The sequence below is a fragment of the Lolium perenne genome, chromosome 4 (genome assembly GCF_019359855.2).
Source record: "Lolium perenne isolate Kyuss_39 chromosome 4, Kyuss_2.0, whole genome shotgun sequence".
Lineage (NCBI taxonomy): Eukaryota > Viridiplantae > Streptophyta > Magnoliopsida > Poales > Poaceae > Lolium > Lolium perenne.
In genome coordinates this window covers 20894270-20906983 of record NC_067247.2, presented here as the reverse complement: position 1 = coordinate 20906983, position 12714 = coordinate 20894270, and the positions used below count along the sequence as shown (strand labels likewise).

Genomic DNA, 12714 nt, shown 5'->3' with positions numbered 1-12714 from the left:
TATCTAATGATATTGATTTTTTTATTTTACATGTTAATAGTTTTTGTTAAAAACTTGGTCAAACTTGACATAGTTTCACTTCCTAAGTATAAACCTTGAACATTGGAATGGAGGTAGTAAGTTATCAAGACACGCACGCCATTCTTTTTCGAAACCAACAGTACACGCATGCATTCAGCACGCATTGGTGAGATAGTCTTCACCAAAGTCGCTAGACATTTCATTGGTGAGCAAGAGCAGGTTGATGTGATGTTGGACAAAATCTTCTTCCTTTTGAAAGAATATGACATTTTAGATAGTACTCCATTCTTATTCCAAAATATTAGTACACTTGATACAATCGATCGATCACATTCTAGTAATTAATAAAATCGCAAACTGTCAGTGCTTGGCATAACAATGCACATATATAACTCAGAACAGTCACGTAAAAAAAACTCAGAACAGTCAGCCAATTTACCCTACGACATGATACGACCGAGGTCTCAGCTTCAGAGCGCGCGGGGTGGCCGCTCACACGCACACGCGCCAAACGCGCGCCATGCATGGTCAGAAGATGTCGAGGATCTCCTGGATGAAGCCGTTGCAGAGCGGGCAGTTGCCGCGGCTGACCCAGAGCTCGCGGGAGCAGAGCCGGCAGAAGGTGTGGCCGCAGGGGATGAAGGCGGCGCCCTTGTGGCGGACCATGCACACGCAGCACACGTGCACCATCTCCTCCTCCCGCCCCTCGCCGTCGTCCTCGTCGTCGTCGCCGCCTCCGGCATGCTGCTGCGCGTTCTTGCCGCCGCCGCCGACGCCGGCCTCGTCCTCCTCCTCGTCCTCGTCGTCCCAGCTGTCCGTCTGCTCCAGCAGCGCCATCAGGGACATCTGCGCGGCCGGCGCCTCGTCCTGATCTTTGTCTCCCTCATCCTCCTCTTCATCCTCGTCCTCATCGTCCTCCTCGTCGTCGACGACCACAGGGGCGGCCCGCTCGGCGCGCCCACTGGTGGGTCCGACGCGGGTAGAGGCGACGCGGGAGAAGGTGGGCGTCTGGCGGAGGGAGGTGGTGCGGGAGAAGGCCGCCGTGGCCTCCCCGGGCGCGTAGATGTACTTGTTGCTGCGTGTGCTGCTGCCACCGCCGCCGCCGCTCTTCAGAGCGCCGTCCGCCGCGCTGGGTTTCTGCGACGGGGCGGTCCAGGCGTTCGCGGTGCGGCGGAGACGGAGCCTGTCGCGCAGAGGCTTCCAGCCCCGTCCGCCGGCGTCGGCGTCCGGCTGGTAGTGGCTGTCGTCGTCGGGGATCCTGAGGAACTCGCGGATGGCCGGGTCGGGCGTGGCCAGCTGCTCCGAGAGCGTCATCGACCGCCGCAGCTCCGGCCGCCGCTCCATCGTGACCTGTATGTGCCTTTTGCCACGAGCGGGTGTACGTATCCTTCGCGCGGCGGTGGAGGTGAGGCCATAGCCCATAGGTTTGCAGAGCCGCCCTAAATTAGGACATGACCCAAAATAGAAGAGTACTCTCGTCACCACTCGCTATTGCTCCCGCGCTAACGATATTCATCCTGGGGCTCGTAGGAAACAATAATCCTACACCTACGGGCTCAACCTACGGAATGGACTTACGGGGGAAACGTGTGCGGATGTGGTTGGGTGAGTACTGGTATGCGGCTGCTGGCGAGCAAATTAGGATCCACCAGTGCTAACCACGTCAGCCCGTAGGTCTTTTACGTAACTAAGTTGCCCGTAGGTGTAGCATTTTCGCGTAGGAAATGCTTGTTTTTTTTTAGTCTGTAGGCATACATTACTTGTAAACATAAGTTGGTACGCACACAAGCAACATAACACGACAAGGATATAAACGGTTGTAATGCTGCAAACTGTTGCCGGCTTGCCGCCACAACTATCAAGAACACACATCCTCCGCCATCGCCGGAGAAAAAGAGCATCTGTAGTTGATCCACACGTTAGGAAATGCATTTTAACAGGACAGCCTAACTAGCCGAGCTGATTTGCATAATGTTTCGTGTACCGCTTACCGCCCGCCGGCAAAGGTCTAGTACTCCCTCCATCTTATGAAAGATGTTTTAGACCTGTCTAAAGTTTAGTATTTTCTTTTTTTGCAACTAGTTTAGTATTTTCTTAGAAGTACACTTCTCATGAAATGGAGAGATTAGATCTTAAAACGTCACAATTCTGAAAGCTTTTCGCGGAAAAATTATGTTTCCCAAATCGTGGGTTTGTTTATGTCTCAGTTGAGTAGGATTTTCGTATCAAAATTGTGAATTGTGGTTGCATTTTTCTTTTTGTGAATGAGACATTGAGACTTCAGAAATTTTTAGTCGACTGAGACATAACAAATATGGTGAAAAATATGCCGCTGGGTAAAATCTCCTTAGAATTTGCCCATCTTATATTCGATGTGTTCAGACTTTCAAGACGATAATCGATACGTTTGGATCACACCTGTATATAAATCACTAAAGATAATAACCATGACCAGTTCACCTCGTTTCGCAAGTTCACGCTAGCGCCGGCGAGGTCGACCATGGGGTTTGGCGATTGGGGAAAGATGATTTCGTTCGGCCGGGTCTGCAGCGCACGGCCGTCACCGGTGAGCTCGGGGAAAAGGACGATGTGGGAGGGTTTCAGTTTCACTTCTCATCGCACGTGACCAGGTGTCTTGAAATGCACGTGACCATGTTCAAAAATGGGAAATTGCTTGTAAATCTATGTTGCTACATTTCTGGGAGAGCGGTGATTTGGCTCCCGAGCTCCATGGAGCTCGGTATTTTTGAAAAAAATCACAGGTGTAGGTCATGTCGAGAAACACACGCGTGATTTTTTTTATCTTCAAAATCGTTGTATTTTGGGCTGTGAAAAAAAGACAAATTCTGACAGATTTCAAAATTTTGAATCCGGGTATGTCGATTCATAAATTTGTCTTTTAGATCTAGCCCAGAATAAAACGAATTTGGACTTGAAATTTGGCACGCTTGTAGATCTGGGTGATATCTACACCTGGTATTTTTTTCTCGATTTTTGGAAACCAAAATGTGCGGATTTTAATTTTTTCAAAAACCGAGCTCCATGGAGCTCGGGTTCTAAAAGGACTTTCCGCATTTCTGGGCCTTATTTTTGCGGGTGGCATTTCTAAGCTTCGGATCATGTCCAAACATCTCCATCTTTCTATTACAGTACCTCATGTATGTTTAGCTTATACTAAAATATAAACCAACCTTTTGACCACTGTTTTTCAAAAATCCTAGGTCACTTTTTCCAAAGTAAAATGTATGGATGATAATAAGAAGGAAGTAGAATGCAATGCAGAAATGGGCAAGGTGGAGCATGGCAGTCATTTGGGTTCAGAACTCTTTCCAACTTCCGAAGATGGTGCAGGAACGGAGGGGCTGCCCCTGTGCCAAATCCCAAGCTACTTCCTCTCTTGTAGTATAATTTTTTTAGTAATAGATGTATCTAAACCTATTTTGTGAATAGATACACCTAAATCCGCAACAAGAATTATTTAAAGGGAGGGACTACTTCATAACTTCAGGCAAAGAGGGTGGTGGCGCCCGGCATTCTTCAACCAAACTCGCCATGCTTGAGTTTGGAATTCTTCAACCAACCATTCGATCGTTTGAATTTTCAAATTCTTCATCCAGTCATTCCATCGATTCACATTTTGTATTCTTAGACCAAATTTGCCACGAGCTACAAGTTTGCATGTCACGGAGGTCTCTATGTACCACTTTAGTCTTAAGCCATGTTGGGGTAACTGGTTTCAGTATCTACTTTCTGGCACTGCCGTGTGTACACGCTTGACAGGGATCTTTGAATAACTACGGTCATTAACAAGCCAAAAAAAAAACATGTATTAGGTCAAAGAATCCGCTGCTACCTGACTGTGCAGCCATTGAAATGAAACAATAACAGTCCTGGACACAAGACATTTACTACTCGGTTGTTGAAACTGAACAGATAATCAAACTAGTCTAATCAGGCATGTTGTACAAACCACACATCAAGATTGCAAGCAGAGCACATAGTAGTCACACGGCATTCCACAACAAGTCCACATGACAGAAAAATTTATTGCCAGACATAAAACCTCAGGACAGAGCTTACAAAGCTCCTGCAGTGCGCAGCCATAGGGTCATCAGACCACATCCAGAATGGTTTCCGCATAAAGTGTGAAGAAAATCCCGATCTGGGTACATGCTAACTTTGAGGTGATACTATGACAAGTGGCGATATCAGACATGAAACGGCTATTTCAACGACACTCCAAAACTCCCATCAAGATTGGACTACCGATCCTGCCTGCCGACAGTGTTTACTTGTCTCCCTGGTGAAAGAGAAAAGGAGGGCATCAGTATAAAAGCAATATTTCATTTCACAAGAAATATATCTTTGCTACTTGCGTGTGTCCTACAAATGCCGAGCTCATTCAATAAACGCCAGGCTTTTACAGACCTATATCATGAGATCTACTAACAAGGATGTTGAAAAGCAGTAGCCGTCACTGAATGAAAACAATAACCTTTCTCATACCTAAGTGCAGATTAAAAAAAACTAACTCCATATTGGATAAAAACATGAGTGGCATGGGAGCATCTCAGTAAGTTTGTTGATGGATCTATTAACAGTGACGAAAATGTCAGTTGTGATGCAAGCACTGACTACAGCTAATAGACCTAACATGAATGTAAGTTGATAAATAACTCGCGACGACACCACATTCAAAGTTTATGCTTAAATAGTGTTTACATGTAAATATTGTCGTAATTGTCAATGGTTGGAGGGTTAGGAAACATGTCCACAAATGACTAAATATGCACTAAGGTGTACATACAACGTAGCTGGCAGACTAATGCGAACTTCAAATTGTGTTTCTGAGACATAAAGAACTGGTAGCCATAGCGTGTACTACATTGATGATGATGATATATTGACATTTGAGGGAAAAAAGAATACCGAACTGAAAAATGGTATCAGACTGTTATGAACATATTGACGATGATTTGAAAAAACAAGCAAAAAAACTAACAGGGTGGTTAAGCAAAAAAAGCAAAAGGACTTACTTCAGAATGAGCAGAAGGAACCGTTGAAACTTTGGAAGACCACTTGGGAGGAGAACCATTGAATATGTATGAGCATTCAGTATACGCAGCCCCTATCCCCACACCAGCTCCAAGTGCAACAGATGCCCAGCGGGTTGTTGGGCTACCTGTATAAAGCAACACAAGTCAAACATGAATACGACTGTAGATTTGGTGACAGTTACTTAATGATGCCTAAATCTTTAGGTACTTCATTTCCAACTTTTCTTTTGGCATATGCCAATTTTAAATAATTATGAATACATAAGACTGAATAATCTGAGAACATTCATGAAAACATATAATTCGTTGCTATGGATGATCATGTTACAGAATAGACATGTCACAGCGAAACAAGTTCAGGTGCAAAGGCAATACAAAGTAACAAGTTTCACTGTTCAAACTTAAAAAAACCTTCTGGAAATCAAACTCATTCTGGATAGATGTGAGGAGTCCACATTATTCAACAGAATAAGATACAAGAAATGATAAAAAAGATTAGGCGATAGTAAGCATCACGTAGACATCTACAGCCAAGCCCTTCAAGTTGGAGAATGAAACTGACTCGGGACCTCGCATAACGCGCCTACATGCTATAATCGATGTTAAAAGTAAGCTGGAGGGGTAGCGATTTCGATGATGATCAGATTAACTACAAACTACATTTCACAGTTCAGATTGGCAATGATCAATAAAACTCATACGAGAGCCCTACCAATCCCTTCAAACCGCATGGAAATTGGAATGTATACCAACAAAACACCGCCAGGAATCAGGAGGTCAACTAAAGACATCAAATGCATGTCACAAGCCCAGACTCTAACAATGTATATTATTATAAAAAGTGATGGCGTGAGTGGTACAACAATCCAGTGAAGAATATGATTGAACACTAACAGTAATAAACGCTGTAATTCTGAAGAGTGGCCCAGTACTTAATTACCCCACATACCACAATCCCAGTCAGTCGTTCCCTATTCTTTCTCCAAGTTTCAAGCCAGGGAAAATTACAACAGGACTTGGTTCTGTTTAGAATCCAAATATTTACCAAACCTGTTGGCGCAAGCAAGCTCTGCACCTCACACGAACGGTTTACAGGCAAGTTTCGCTACCTTACCAACAAAGCAACCACATATATAACCTAAACAGCAATTCAACCACAGCTATCGCTATTTCTACATCGATTAAGCAGATCAAAGCTAAGCATCCGCCATGTATTCCACAACGCAGAAGAACAAGACAACATGGGTTACTGGAGAAATGAAATCCCGTCACAAAAATGGGCAATCGGAACCGCAGAGATGGCACACGGCGTAATAATTAGTCTACAGCATAGCAAGGCAACGCGAGCGCTGATGGGTATCGTGCGTCCTAGATCAACATAGTGCTGCATCCGGCCGAAACGGGGCGAGCGCATCGTTTCACGTGCTAACCCTAGATCGACCAGCATCGGGTGATCGGAAACGGATTCCCCACGCGGCGAACAGATCTATCTCAGGATGCGAGAGTGGGGATGGGGATGGGGATTGGGGAGGGCTTACGGAAGAGGATGAGGCCCCCGAATGCGCCGGCGAGGGAGGCGTATGCGACGCGGCGGATGGAGAGGTCGAGGCAGGCGTCCCACTTGGCGTCCAGGTCGTAGCGCGGCGGGATCCCGGAGCTGGGGGGCGGGGAGGACGGCTTCGGCGCCGGCGGGGCCGGGGCGGGGGTGGGAACAGCGACCGGCGCGGGCGCGGGCGCGGCGGCGGCGTTGTCGGGCGACTCCGCCATCGGGGGAGGGGAGGGAGGGTGGATGGGAAGGAGGGTTTCGCGACAGGAGGGAGGAGAGGGGTGGAGACGCAACGCGAATGGGGCAGAGAAATGCGGAGGTCCGGCTTGATGCCACGGTGCTCAAGGCTTGGGTCGGGTTCCGGTGCCGGTCGCTTCGAGAGCACGACTCCATTTTTGTGCTTCTTTTCTTTCTTTTTAGGATCGTGTTTTTGCACTGGTTTTGAACGCCAAAAATACATACTCCTTCTGTTTTCTTATTATTAGTTCCTTTTTCTTGAATGGTCACTTGTTGACGACGAACTCGAAAGGAGTCAACCCGGCCCCTCGAACGAGGAACTCTCATGGGTCCGTGGCTCTCCGGTAGAAATCCCTAGCTTTGGGTTCCTGAAGCGGGCATTGGCGTTGGACACGTCGCTGCCTCTTTCGAGGCATCGCCTTGGAGAGGGCCTGCATGTGGCGGTTGCTCATGTTTTCTCTGTCGATCGTGAGGTGGATGTCAGGGCGGCGGCCTCGAGAGGTTGTGTTTGTGCGTCGAGACGGCGGCCACGGGAAGCATCACGGGTGGTGATCCTGTGAGGTAGGGCTGCGTCTCGTCATGTCTTGGGTGGCAATGCCGAGCTGCTAGTGTGGCGTTCTTATTGGCCCGGTCGACGCGTCCTAGAGAGGGCAGCGGGCCCGGATGAGTTCTGTGACGGCCGTGGTCTGCGACTGGTGGCCCTGTGTAGCTTGGGCTACGGGTTGGCGGTTCGTGCGGCTCGAGAGCGAGCGGTGGTATGTCGGGGCGGTTGTAATATCCCAGGTATTGGGGTTACAAAAATAGAGGAAACAGATGTGTGCATTGCATTCATGCATAGAAAATCTGGGGAATTTTCGCGCTTTAAAGTAAAACAGTCACAGTAAGTGAAGTTTCACTTGACCTTGGTGGAATCGAAGTAGCTCATCAAGTCAAGCGCTATAAACCTCAATATGACTTTGTTAAAACCTTGTTTTGGGTAGAGATGATTTGATCTAAAGGGTTAGATCAAATGGAAGTAAAATAAACACAAGAAATTATTAATCAAGGATCAATTACTTGATCTTATTAAATATCACAACATGGTATTCCTTGCCATAACATAAGAACATCTGTTCAATTATAAATCAACTAACCATAAATGAAGAAACCATTCTTCACTTATCTTTTCCATGTCTTAAAACTAATCCTTGATCCTACCATGAACCTCATGGTATTCATTTTACTTCACTCTTGGAAACAAGACAAGGAGATCAACTCAAGAAATATATATTCCTCTCTATTCCAAATTATTACATCAAACCAAGAGAGATGAGAGTTCTACAATAATTATTAGAGAAGCAACAAACTTTGAGCTAAACCTTGGATATGCATCCAAGTATTCAAATCATCATCTTAAAGAGAAACCCTAGGATATTATACAAGTCCTTCCCAAGTGAGAGAGCCCATTCATATCAATTCTAGTTTTACCTATTAATGAATAGAGGACAATCTTTGAACTAAAGAATTGAGTTGTAAACCATTTCATCTTGGAGTGATGGGATAACCAAATACCAAGTGGAATAAGACTGTATCCATGAATTAGGGAAATAAGGTTTAGACCAATCCAACTAAGTTAGACAATTGAATCTTTAGCTTAGCTACCTAAATAAATATTAGGAGTACACCATAAATCCTAGAATAACTATTCCTATATGAGAGAACTCAAGTTATGGTGTTACACTCAAGTTAATGAGGCAACACTTGGACTTGGGAACGAGAATTATCCATATACCCAGATGATTATATCATCATTCCCTAGAAAGAACCCTAAGAATTATCTCAGGCAATCTCCTGGGATATAAACTATAGAGGCCATCATAATAGCTCATCCTAGAAGATAAAATTAGAAATATTATACCATAGTTGATCAAGACAATATTTGACCATGGAAGTGAGAACACCATTTAATGAGAGATCATTAGGGAGCCAAACCTTGATCATTATAAATTGAGTGATGATCATAAACCCTAAGAACTTGAGGCAAAAATGTTAAAGATGATCATGCCTAATCCATGATCATGCTCTTGAGGTATTGAGGAAAAACCCTAAAAGGATAAGTAGATATCCTTCACCACATGAAATCATAGGGAGGTAATTAATAAGCAACCCTAAACTTATGTTCCAACCTTAACTTATGAATCACTTGGTGATCATAAGAAGAATCCTACCATATCTATGTTTCATAAAAATTAAAGAACCTAGGAAAACCTTAGAGTAAAACTCCATACTTTATATGGTGAGAAACCAACAATCCATTTGACCAAAGTTAACTATAAAAATAAGTATTACCAATGTAGTTACTTTAATAATAAATTGGAAATAATGATAGAAGTTACTTGGTAGAAGATAAAACCAATTCTCAAATCCTTAGTAATTAGGGAAAGCACCTAAAATAGGAAGCAAGTAACCATATTACCATGGTTGGGGGAGATTAAGCCCTAGCAAATGCATTATGATGTCATTTCATCTCTATAACCTAGAATTATGTCTTAACCCTAGTTTGTGTATCACTTGAGTGATCACAACTAAAACCTAAGACATATTTGAGATTCAAACCATGTGTAATTAGTAAAATATAATTTGAACCATAATGGTTCATTAATGAAATCCAATGCTTCAATTATAAAACATAAGAGCCACCTAATGTTAAGTCCTATAATTAAACCATATGTGTAGTGATCAACCACTTAACTTTGTAACCAAGATAAACCATGATGGAAACAATATCTAATGAGATACTTTCAAATGTAGTGATAGTATTAACATTAATAAGGGGGTTATACTAGAAGTGATAAAACCTTAATAAATATGAGCTCACATAAAATCATGTGCAAGTAACAAATTCCTCAAATAGAAAACCAAGCACTAATAACAATCTATGAGATACTTTGAGTTAACAAAATTAACTCCAATCATTCCAAAAGTTCTGATCTATAAGGAAAAGGAAATTTAAATAAGAAAATAAACTCATGTCCATTAGATATTTTGAGTAATTCTACATTTATTAAATTTAATCAAATATAAAATACTTTCTACAAATAAGAAAGTGGTGAAATAGTTACTGTACTACATGTTCATTGAAATAACATAATTAAGACACCTGCAAACATAATAGAATTCAAAAACATGAATTCAAAACAGAATTGAAAACAATAAAAAGAAAAACAGAAATAAAGAAAGAGGAAAGGGACTTACCAGACTACCTGGACGTGCAGCCCACCAAGTGCAGCCCAACCGAGCCCAACAGCAGCCATGGCCCAGCGCCACTTCGCAGCCCAACACCAGCCCGGGTACCGTTTCGTGCAGATAAGGGCGAGGAGAGCGTCGTCTCCTTCTTCGCCACCGTCGACGCACAGGAGGACGCCACGGCGACGACGAACTCCACGTCCCGGCCGCCATTCTGGACCGCGCGACCGACAACGACCCGCCTTGACTCTATAAATACACGGCCGAAGCCATCCTCGCTCGTGTTCTTCTCTTTTCCCCAATTCAGCAAACCCTAGCCCGTATAGTCTCCGGCTATCACCGTCGATGGGGACCTCCCCTGGCCAAGCCGTGACCACCACTGTGATCGCCGACCTCGACATGGCCATCGTACAGAAGGAATCGAGCCCTAGCGATCCGTAGCTTCTCCATTGAGCCCATTCCCTCTGACGGCCGGAGCCATGGATTCCGGCGAACTGGACCTTCAGCGACCTCGCCGGCATGCCCGTCGTGCTCACGGTGAGCCCACGCACCTACTGAGCTACTTATTGCAGCATATCGTCGCCCGTAACATCTTCACTGCGTGTACCCGTGTCCGCCGCCGTTCGGCCTCGCCGGCGAGCGAGCTCCGGCGACCATTTCTTGGCGGCGCTGGCACTATAGAGTTCACCGCGGCGAGTTAAATCGATTGGCGTAGGAAATTTGCTCGGGGGAGCACCACACCGCCGGCGACCATCGCCACTGCCGCCGGTGAGGGCTGTGCTTGCCACGTCGTGCCACCGTGGCGGTTGACGTGGACTAACCCCACCGATCGGGATCGTGTGGGTTAAGCCACCGGGTAACTCTAGTAGATTCTGCTTAAATTTCAATTCAATAAATTGCTACAACTTTAGAAAATTGTAGAAAATTCAATTTAAGTTAGAAAAATGTAAATAAGATATTAAAATTCTTAGAAAAGAAAACTCTATCTAATAAAAATATAATATGAAATTTTTTATTTTTTAATAAAAATTTAATTGTTTAATACTTAATAATTAAATCTTTTCTTTTATTCTTAATTAAATTAAAATTCTATAATTAGAAAAAAACCCTCTAAAATAAATAAAAACCAGTAAGAAAATAAAGAAAACTTTAAATCTAATTTTCTTTATTTGTTAATTTGGCAAATCCTTATTAGAAGGATTTAAATCCTAATTAATAATTACCTAATTATTAATTAATTAAAAATAATAAAATGCCAAATTAAATATTATTTTAATTTCAAAGTTATTAATGACTTCAACTTTAAAAAAATGAAGTTCTTAATCATAGAACTATATGGTAAATAGCAAACCCTAATTCCTTATTGGATGGTATTACAACATTACCATTGCATGTGAAACCCTAAAACCCTAATATCATTAGGAAACCTAGCTCCATTATTACATGTAAACCCTAGTTTGCTTCTAATCTAAACCCTAGGTTAGCACATGTGATCATGGTACCTTCTTTCAAATCATAGAACCATAGTAGTAACTAAACACTAGTCTTGGTCACATAAAGTGTAGAAGACCATCACCAATATATGGGTATCCCATATATTCATCCTCATCAGACCTAACTAATCAAGTAGGGTCAACCAAGTATAAAACCCTAGTTCCTATTCCAAAGACCACCATCCTTAGTTATCTATAATTAGCATCACACCATTGTGATGAACCCTAATAGCAACTACACCTACTATTTTGTATTACATACCATACTCCACTAAACTCCACCAGTGTGAGATACTTATGAACCATCCTATTTAGGAACCAACCATCCTCTACTTAGAGATCCAATGGCTAATACAAGACAACCTCAACCTTAATTGTAATACTTCTTATTATTTAAGAAGTATGTTCTTCAAAAGTTATTCTTTTGAAGGAAATAAAGAATCATCACCAACCCTGCTTATAAGGACCTATAAACCCTAGCCAGCTATCACTAGCAAGCTAAACTAACCTTGCCAACAACCATGTATAATAAATTGCTTAGGATACCTAGGCTCATCTCAACCTTACAAGCCCTTGGTGTTGATGAATCCAACTTGGTTGTGATCCATCCCATACTTACTCCAGAAACTACTTGGAACCATAATAAACCATAGATCTCCACAACCTTAACTATCATACTTATTCTTTATTAAAGAATATGTTCTTCAAAAGTTATTCTTTTAAAGTACATGATAACCAATCATTAACCATGCCATATAGTACTAAAACTGACCACTGTTCCTTACTTGTTAACATTATGCCAATTATTATTCCTTGTCTGCTCAATTGATTACTATGCTTCATTATCTACCTGTTTATAATACCAAGTAATCACACCTGAAGAAGAACCTTGTTTGTGAATCACTCTAAAAGTGCAACACACCCTGAACTAATCATTACCACTCACTAATCCTAAATCATCGGGGTTAGGACACGCTTAGAGCGATTGCATCTCATACTTATGCATTATTGCATCCTTGCCAATCTTTTAAACATCGTCCTTACCGGACGATGATGCTATTTCAGAATTTGGAGTTATTGCGTATCGAAGGCCTTGTCTGCATAATCTTGCAGTCAAGAAAGGCAAGTTCATCAC

At 43.1% G+C, this 12714-nt stretch overlaps 2 protein-coding genes across 2 annotated transcripts; both read right to left on the bottom strand.

The window, feature by feature from the left end:
- Positions 1 to 289: 289 nt before the first annotated feature.
- Positions 290 to 1440, bottom strand: LOC127348237 (uncharacterized). The gene has a single exon (XM_051374322.2). The coding sequence runs from the start codon at positions 1363 to 1365 to the stop codon at positions 550 to 552; it is 816 nt and encodes a 271-aa protein (XP_051230282.2). The 5' UTR covers positions 1366 to 1440; the 3' UTR covers positions 290 to 549.
- A 2609-nt stretch (positions 1441 to 4049) lies between these two features.
- LOC127291863 (MICOS complex subunit MIC10) lies at positions 4050 to 6932 on the bottom strand. The gene is made up of 3 exons (XM_051321184.2): positions 6617 to 6932; positions 5058 to 5203; positions 4050 to 4321 (listed from the first exon to the last, which is right to left on the bottom strand). The coding sequence occupies exons 1-3, from the start codon at positions 6843 to 6845 to the stop codon at positions 4310 to 4312; spliced, it is 387 nt and encodes a 128-aa protein (XP_051177144.1). The 5' UTR covers positions 6846 to 6932; the 3' UTR covers positions 4050 to 4309.
- Between the last annotated feature and the right edge of the window lie 5782 nt (positions 6933 to 12714).

Coding starts and splice junctions, on each gene's coding strand:
- LOC127348237 (XM_051374322.2), bottom strand. CDS start 1,365: ATGGAGCGGCGGCCGGAGCTGCGGCGGTCGATGACGCTCTCGGAGCAG.
- LOC127291863 (XM_051321184.2), bottom strand. CDS start 6,845: ATGGCGGAGTCGCCCGACAACGCCGCCGCCGCGCCCGCGCCCGCGCCG. Junction 5,204..6,616: donor CGGGGGCCTCATCCTCTTCC/GTAAGCCCTCCC, acceptor TGCTTTATACAG/GTAGCCCAACAACCCGCTGG.